At 46.1% G+C, this 9,380-nt stretch overlaps 1 protein-coding gene across 1 annotated transcript in view; it reads left to right on the forward strand.

Annotated features, from left to right (window-relative positions):
- Nucleotides 1-9,380, forward strand: part of ATF6 (activating transcription factor 6) — a gene marked incomplete at its 5' end in the record, with an annotated part of 138,225 nt that overhangs the window by 60,356 nt on the left and 68,489 nt on the right. The window contains one exon of the mRNA XM_014528541.1: nucleotides 7,608-7,721. Within this exon, the coding sequence (XP_014384027.1) occupies nucleotides 7,608-7,721 (114 nt within the window). The remainder of the gene's footprint in view (nucleotides 1-7,607; nucleotides 7,722-9,380) is intronic.

The raw sequence follows: 9,380 nt of genomic DNA on the forward strand, positions 1-9,380 counted from the left end.
TACCCCAGTTCGAATGTCATGCACTGGGCCTCTAGTGTTGAATAAGAGTGGTGAATAAGAGTGGACATCACTGTCTTGTTCCTGTTCTTAGGGGAAATGATTTTAGTGTTTGCCTATTGAGTATGATGTTCTGTAGGTTTGTCATATATGGCCTTTATCCTGTTGAGATATGCTCCCTTTATTCCCAGTTTGCTGAGAGTTTTATCAAAAATGCATGTTGGATTTTGTCGAATGCTTTTTCTGCGTCTATTGATATGAGTGTGTGATTTTTATCTTTGAGTTTGTTTATGTGATGTATCACGTTTATTGGTTTGCGCATATTGTACCAGCCTGCATCCTTGGAATAAATCCCACTTGGTCATGGTGTATGATCTTTTTAATATATTGCTGGATGCGATCTGCTAATATTTTAGCATCTGTGTTCATCCGGGATATTGGCCTATAATTCTTTTTCTTTGTAGTGTCTTCATCTGGTTTTGGAATTAGGATAATGCTGGCCTGGTAAAAAGAGCTTGGAAATGTTCCTTCCTCTTGGATTTTTTGGAATAGTTTGAGGAGTGTAGGAGTTAGTTCTTGACTGTTTGATAAAACTCCCCTGGGAAGCCATCCAGACAGGGCTTTTGTTCGTTGGGAGTGTTTTGATTCCTGCTTCTATTTCATCAGCTGTTACTGGCCTATTCAGGTTTTCTGATCTTCCTGATTCAGTTTTGGGAGATTTTCCAGCTTGTTGGCATGTAGTTGTTCACAGTATTTTCTACAATCCTTCGTATTTCTGTGGGGTCAGTGGTTACTTCTCCACTTTCGTTTCTGATTTTATTTATTTGGGTCCTCTCTCTTTGTTTCTTGATTAGTTTGGCTAACAGTTCATCAACCTTGTTTATCCTTTCAAGGAATCAGCTCTTAGTTTCATTGATCTTTTGCATTGTTTTTTTAGTCTCTGTCTCATTTATTTCTGCTCTAATCTTTATTATTTCCTTCCTCCTACTTACTCTGGGCTTTTCTGGTTATCTTTCGAGTTCTTTAAGTTGTAGGGTTAAATAGCTTTTGTTCATTTTTCTTGTTTTTTGTTTTTTTTTTTAGGTATGCCTGCCTGTAGGGCTATAAACTTCCCTCTGAGGACTGCTTTTGCTGGGTCCCAGATATTTTGGGTTGTTATGTGTTCATTTTCATTTGTTTCCAGGAAATTTCTTTCTTTCTTTATCTCATTGGTAATCCATTCATCTATAATAATAAAAGCATAATATGCTAATTAGGCCCAACGTCCTTCCCAGACAACCTTCTGGATGATGCTGGGGCTGCGAGGGAAGCCCGAGTCCTGGGTACCAGAGGGAAGCCGGTGCTGGCAGCCAGGGGAAAGAAGGCCTACTCTTGCACGAATTTCATGCATCGGGCCTCTAGTTGTTTAATAACATGCTATTTAGCCTCCATGATTTTGAATGTTTTTTGGGTGTTTTTACTGTAGTTGATTTCTGATTTCATTTCACTGTAATCTGAGAAGATGCTTGATAAGATTTTAATCTTCTTGAACTTGTAGAGACTTGTTTTGTGTCCTAACTTGTAGTCTGTCTTTGAGAATGTTCCATGTGCACTTGAGAAGAATGTATATTCTGCAGCTTTGGGGTGAAATGTTCTATAAATGTCAATTAAATCCATCTGAAAATGTGTCATTTAGAGTTCCTATTTCCTTGTTACGTTTTTGTCTGGAAGATCTATCCAGTGAAGTTAGTGGGGGGTTAAAGTTTTCTACTATGACTGTATTGTTATCGATCTCTCCCTTAATGTCCTCTAGTGATCTTTGTTGTCTCTTGTGATGCCCTTCATTGTTGAAGTCTGTTTGTTGGATATGAGTATTGCTACCCCAGCTTTATTTTTGTTTCTATTCGCATGAATAATTTGTTTCATACCTTCACTCTCATCCTGTGTGAGTCTTTTGTTTTGAGGTGGGTCTCTTCTGAACAGCATATAGTTGGGTCATGTTTTAGTACCCATTCAGCTACCCTATATCTTTTGATTGGAGCATTTAATTCATTTACATTTAAAGTTATTATTGACTAGAAGCCCGATGCATGAAATTCGTGCACTCGGGTGGGTCCCTCAGCCCGGCCTGTGCCCTCTGCAGTTCGGGAGCCCTTGGGGGATGTCCCACTGCTGGCTGGGCCTAAGCCTGCAGTTGGACTTCCTTAGCGCTGCCTCGAAGGCAGGAGAGGCTCCCGCCACTGCCACTGCGCTCGCTAGCTGTGAGCCCGGCTCATGGCTTCCGGCTGAGCGGCGCTCCCCATGTGGGGTGCACTGACCACCAGGGGGCAGCTCCTATGTTGATTCTGCTGTTCTGTCAATTTGCATGTAACCCTTTTATTATATAAGATAGGTACTTATTTATTGCCATTTTAATTCTGTATGCCTATATTTCTCTGTACTGCTTCCATTACAGCAGTCTCTTTAGCATTTCTTGTAATGCTGGTTTGGTGGTGATAAACTCCTGTAGTCTTTTTTTTTTTGGTCTGGGAAGCTCTTTATTTCACCATCTATTTTGAACGATTTGTGCTGGATATGGTAATCTTGGTTTCAGATCCTTGCTTTCCATTACCTTGAGTACTTCATACCATTCCCCTCTGGCCTGTAGAGTTTCTGATGAGAAATCAGGTGTCAGCCTTATGGGAGCTCCTTTGTAGGTAACAGTTGCTTTTCTCTTGCTGCCTTTAAGATTCTCTCTTTGTCTTTAATTTTTGGTATTTTAATGATGATGTGTCTGGGTGTGGGCCTGTTTGGGTTCTTCTTGCTTGGGACTCTCTGTGCCTCCTGGACTTGTGTGACATTTTCCTTCTCCAGGTTAGGAGAGTTTTCTGCCATTATTTCTTCAAACATGTTCTCTGTCCCTTTCTCCCTTTCTGCCTCTTCTGGCACACCTGTTCTGTGAATAATTTTACATTGCACGTTGTCCCACAGCTCCCTTAGTTGTCCTCCTGTTTTTTAATTGTATTTTCTTTTTGGTTCTCTGGATGCGATTTTTTCCTACACATTCTGTAACTCACTGATCCGATCCTCAACTTCCCCTAATCTGCTATGTATTCCTTCCATTGTCTTTGTTATTCGTGCTATGTCATTCTTCATAGTTACCAATACTTTTCTCATTCTATTGAGCATCTTTGTCATCATTACTCTGAACTCTATGTCTGATAAGTTTTTAATTTCCATTTCATTTAGCTCTTCTTCTGGAGAATTCTGTTGTTCTTTCATTTGGGGGTTGCTTTTTTGTCTCCTCATTTTGGCTGCCTGTTTGGGTTTGTGACGATGTATTAAGTAGATCTACTATACCTTTCAACCTCTAGTGCACTACTGTGTCAAACGCTGTTTCTGACTCAGGCAAAGATTAGGCAATGACTCAAAGCCTCCAGAGACCTACCTCTGCCTGCACACTGATTGTAATCAGTCTTGAGTAGCTGAAGGCAATTGTCCACAGGTGGAACTTGAGGTTTTCCAATAGGGTGGGGCAATTGCTTCTGCCTGAGGGCTAATTGTTATTTTCAGTCTCTTAATGTGCCTCAGAAACTCCACAGGTTGTGGCAAGGGGTTTTCCAATAGGGTGGGGCAACTGTCTTACCCCCAGGCAAAAACCACCTGGACAGCAAAGCTCTGCCTGAGAGAGTTGTCCTCTGCAGCTGAGGGAACAACTCAGCACAGGAAACTGGGGTGTTTTCGCTCTGAGCTCTACCCTAGCAACCTCCAACCCTGGCTTCTGCTCACACAGCTCCAGTCTAACTCTGCTGGAGCCCAGGGTGAGTGGCTGCACTAGAAATTTTGTGCGTTGGCACTTTAAGAGGGTGCCTGAATTTCCAGCCATCTCTCCCTGGCAGACAGGCAGCCCTGCTGCTTTTCACAGCCAGGTGTTATGTGGGCAACTTTCTCAGTTCTGGTGCTCTGGGCTGAGGAGCCCAGTTTGGGGGTTACACCCCAGAGTTCTCAGTGGCAACTGCCCACAGCTGGGATATCCCTCTGGGACTTCAGCTGCTCTCTGTGGGAGCCCGGCTAGCCCTTTTGCGCCTCTGCCCCTCCTACTAGTCTCTATGTGGTCTGCACTTTCAGTCCTTGGTTATCAGGGTTCTCTCCAGCTAGTCTTCAGTTGATTATTCAGGATTTTGTTTTGTTTTGTATTTTAGTCGTAATTCCAATTTGATCTTGGGAGTGTGTCTGTGTAGCATCCACTTACTCTGCCACAATTTTTAATCTCTATTTGTTTCTTAGTGCAGCTTATTTCATAATATGTTTTGTTTTTTTCAGATGCGTTATGAGAACTGGTTCAAATAAAAAAGTAGACTCCTCCCATAATTTATAATAAATGTTGTATTTGCCTGTCATTGAATAGTTAACTGCATATGTTTTTTTAATCTTAGAAATGTTTGGTGTCTTGTCTGGTGTGGCTTAGTGGTTAGAACCAGGAGGTCTTGGATTCAATTCCTGGTCAAGGGTACATACCTGCGTTGCAGGTCCCATCCCTTCCCCCTGATGGGGCACATGTGGGAGGCAACCAATCGATGTGTCTCTGTCACATCAGTGTCTCTCTCTCTCTCTCTCTCCCCCCTCCTTCTCCCCCATCTTCCCTTCCTTCCATTCTCTCTAAAAATCAATGGGAAAAAATATTCTCCTTCCTTGGATCAAGGTTAAAAAAAAAGAAATGTGTGGTATAGAATAAGGTGACCATAGGATTTGTCACCCAAATTGGGACACTTTTTAGAATGAAAGGTAGTGCTAGTAATAATTATGCCAGGACATTGGGTTCCAGTCAGGACTGTCCCCCCAGAGAAGGCATTAGCCAGGACCTTCCCTGACTCGAGGAATTCTGTTTGCAACGCCCTGGACTCTGGAGCTTTATGTACTGAGATTTTTACCATCGAGTGGTTCACCAGCCGCCTGGAGCTCAGGCCACTTCAGGGTTGTATGGCCCTAATTGTCTCCAGATGGACGCTGGCTGAGTGTCTCTTTTCCTCCCCTTCAGCTCCACCCAGACTCTTTCCTGGTATTTCTTCTATTGGATTTTTCTTTGTTTTCCAAAGAATATTTTGGCTGATAGAACAAAGCCAGTCAGCACAGATGTGCAGAAACCATTACTAGAGTTTATCACATGGAAATACAATTATAAATCAGAAATGTATTTTCCAAAGCTGTTTTGGACTCTTCTGATGGACGGCAGCATTTGTACTTCTGTCAGTGTGCAGACCTGGTTTCTGAAATAATGCACATGTGACGGGTCTTTGTTCTGGTTGTGAGTGTGGCGGACAGCTTCTGCTGGCGTTGGGAATTTACCAAGTCCAAGGCAGACTTTTTCTTCTCGCTCTACGACTGAGTTCAGGCTGATCACCTTTGGGAGCGCGGTCATTACCTGTGTAGACGACTGTTTTATTCCAAACCACCACCGGCAGGCGGAAGAAAGGCCGTGAGTCATGGTGCGGGGAAGGCTGCCTTAAGTTACTTTTCCACTCAGCCAAGATTTTTCTGTCCAGGGGGCCAGCGGGCCAGCGTTGCCAAAGTCCATGGAAACTTGTCTGGGTCTTCCCACTGCACTCGGCTGTGGCCCTCCTTCCCTGAGACGTGTGCTCTGCTGCGTGTTCCAGTTCCAGTCTTCTCGTGGCACCGCCTCTGTCCAGGCCCCGCGGTGCGGGGCTGTGAACTCTTCTGTTTCCTTTTCGCCCGGGTGCCTGTCCACGACTGAGCACAGTCCAGGACTCTCAGATTGGTTTCCCTCCAGATTTCTCAGTCTCCGCACCCTTGCGGGCAGCAGTTTCCACGACGTCTCTGTTTTAACCCTTTGAGTGCCAACCAATATCCTAGGAACTATGCTAAAATTGCCAAGGCATTTTTGCTGATTTTATAGCAGTTTAGGAAAAAAATTATGAATCGCAAGTAAATGAAGTTACGTATTCAAAAACTTAAGGAAACCTTTACTACATTTGTCTTCATCTTTGACATATATTGTTTGCTGATTGTATTATAAAATACTAGTAGAAAAAAAATTGCCGATAGCGCTGCTGGCACTCAAAGGGTTAACCTCGCAGGGTGGACACACGCACTGTGGAGATCTCAGATCTGGGTCCTCTCCACCACGCTCTGCCCCCAGCCACTTCCTGCAGCAGAAACCCTGCTTCCTCCCTTTCCGCAAGTGCTGTGGTAGTTTCCAAAAGTTACCTTGACTGGGCACCTGCCTTCATCTTCTCTGCCACCCTCAGTATCTGTCCTCAGCCCCCGCCTGGCTCACCGCAGTTCTCTTCTGACGGTCTCCCACCCCCCTTGTCTCCGTCAAATCCACTTGGACACAGTGGTGAGGAGTCGACATAAATGGAAATAAATCCCTTTTGTGGCTTTTCCTTAGGTGAGTAATTCCTTATCATATGTGCCTCCCTCACTTGCTCAGCTGTTGGTGGGCGAGTGGCCTCCTTTGCATCCTTAAACTCGCCCTCTTCCCACCGGCTGCTCTGAACCCCCTGCGGTGCTTCCTCTCCCTCCTGGACCATGTTCTCTAGAGGAGATGCTGCCAAGGGTCTCCTCCCACCGCCTCGTCCACCCAGCGCTTGCATGTTTGTTTTCTTGCATCTTCCACATCGAGGTCTTGAGGCTTGAGACCCCATTTCTCATGTTTCCAGTTGGATCCTAGCACCCAGCACAGTACCTGGCACAGAGCTGGTATTTAGTAAATATTTGTTGGATGAATTAATGAAAAATATGAATCTAGCCATGTCCAGTTTTGTGTTAATATTTTTCCTTTCTTGGTTTTAGTGTATCTAATTTTCTAAACCCAGAGCATCATATGTAGAGAAACTCCAGACAGACCTAAGATTCTCAGTGAGGAAGGTTTGAAGAGCGAACTGAGGAGCGTGACTCGTAGTGATGCCCCCAGTTCTGGTTCTCTCTTCACCTTGGGCTCTGCTTCCAGCACGCCCCCGGGTATGAATTCATAAGGTGAAGATCAGGGTGACACTCAAGGAAGTCTGCTTTTTAAGCTAATGGAATAACTGGTTAACGTCACCCTTGTGTTTGTCAGTGATTCAGGTTCTAGATTTTATGCTCAGCTTCTCGGTGCTTTCAGTTTTCTCCTGAACACAAGTATGTGTGTCTCCCCTTCCCCACCACACACTGTATTAGGGAGACTGTTCAGTTTTGTTGTCACAGGTTGTGAGTGACCACAGAACTGTAGTCCTGGTACATGATGCTGTCCTTCCTGTCAGTCAGCAGGGACTTCCCCCAGTTTCCCCGTCACCTCTGTTCCAGCAGCACTGTGTGCGCCTCGAGCTCAGTGCACACATGAGCCACGTGTTATTACTGTATCCCTAGCTCTGGCACATAGTAATTGCTCAATAAATGGTGTCTGGATAAACAGCTTACAAAATGACATTAGTGCTGTGTGGTTTATACTTCCCTCCTTTTCTGTTACATTTGCTTCTGTCTTATAGTATGTTCTGTCTGTTAGGTTCTTGTTTTCATAAAAAGTTAATACTAGTGATAGTTCTGTTAGGTTCTTGTTTTCATAAAAAGTTAATACTAGTGATAGTTTTCTTATTGCAAAGTTCTTGGGAGTTTAGGGTGCAAGGAGACACGTGTGTGCTTGTTTGTTTCAGCTACGACCATTCTGTCTCCAACGACAAAGCCCTGATGGTGCTGAGTGAGGAGCCAGTGCTGTACCTCCCGCCCCCTCCGTGCCAGCCGCTCATCAACACCACAGAATCCCTCAGGTCAGTGGGCCTGTGTTTGCTTCAGGACCCAGGAAAGTATCGGTTCAGATCGAGTAGCTGGGAGACTCTCTCAGTTGCTCGTCAGGTAACCACAGGCATTTCAGGTGTCTGGTTTCCCCACCAACGGATCAAGGTGGTATGCTCATTCCATGTGGTGGTATTGGGAGTGCAGACTTGAGACTTCTCCTTTGGAAACCAGGGTGATGTTAATATAGAAATCCAGGTGAGTGGTAGACTGGCGGGCGGTGACCGCCCAGCAGAAGGGCCCTTTTCCTCATGAGGAAGATGATTAATGGAATACACGTGACTCTGTAGACACTTCCCCATCGAGCACTTACCTGCTTCTCCCTTATTTTTTCTCTGTGATTTTGGATCCTACCCTTGAACTTCAGAAACTGCTAACGTTTTTATGTGACTAGTAGTGACCCACCGTAGTTAAGTAGACGTGGTCACACTGCTTCTCAGCTGCTCCTGAGGAAGGACAACAGAGTGCAGTTCCAGCAGAACTAGGCTCCGTACATTGCCGGGTGGAAAATTGGAAAACTGGGATTATAGTACCTTTTTCCCCAAGCATTTGAGCTCATTCTTTTCCTTCTCACAAGAGGATGGGTTTCAAAGGCTGCAACGCACTGCTGCTGCTGGGAGCTGTGCCTGTCTCCACAGCACCTGTCTGTCACCACAGTGCCTGTCTGTATCCATTGCACTGTCTGTCTCCATTGTGCCTATCTGTCTCCACTGCGCCTGTCTGTCTCCACTGCGCCTGTCTGTCTCCACTGTGCCTGTCTGTCTCCACTGTGCCTGTCTGTCTCCACTGTGCCTGTCTGTCTCCACTGTGCCTGTCTGTCTCCACTGTGCCTGTCTGTCTCCACTGTGCCTGTCTGTCTCCACTGTGCCTGTCTGTCTCCACTGTGCCTGTCTGTCTCCACTGTGCCTGTCTGTCTCCACTGTGCCTGTCTGTCTCCACTGTGCCTGTCTGTCTCCACTGTGCCTGTCTGTCTCCACTGTGCCTGTCTGTCTCCACTGTGCCTGTCTGTCTCCACTGTGCCTGTCTGTCTCCACTGTGCCTGTCTGTCTCCACTGTGCCTGTCTGTCTCCACTGTGCCTGTCTGTCTCCACTGTGCCTGTCTGTCTCCACTGTGCCTGTCTGTCTCCACTGTGCCTGTCTGTCTCCACTGTGCCTGTCTGTCTCCACTGTGCCTGTCTGTCTCCACTGTGCCTGTCTGTCTCCACTGTGCCTGTCTGTCTCCACTGTGCCTGTCTGTCTCCACTGTGCCTGTCTGTCTCCACTGTGCCTGTCTGTCTCCACTGTGCCTGTCTGTCTCCACTGTGCCTGTCTGTCTCCACTGTGCCTGTCTGTCTCCACTGTGCCTGTCTGTCTCCACTGTGCCTGTCTGTCTCCACTGTGCCTGTCTGTCTCCACTGTGCCTGTCTGTCTCCACTGTGCCTGTCTGTCTCCACTGTGCCTGTCTGTCTCCACTGTGCCTGTCTGTCTCCACTGTGCCTGTCTGTCTCCACTGTGCCTGTCTGTCTCCACTGTGCCTGTCTGTCTCCACTGTGCCTGTCTGTCTCCACTGTGCCTGTCTGTCTCCACTGTGCCTGTCTGTCTCCACTGTGCCTGTCTGTCTCCACTGTGCCTGTCTGTCTCCACTGTGCCTGTCT

The sequence above is a fragment of the Myotis brandtii genome, unplaced genomic scaffold, assembly GCF_000412655.1.
Source record: "Myotis brandtii unplaced genomic scaffold, ASM41265v1 scaffold64, whole genome shotgun sequence".
Lineage (NCBI taxonomy): Eukaryota > Metazoa > Chordata > Mammalia > Chiroptera > Vespertilionidae > Myotis > Myotis brandtii.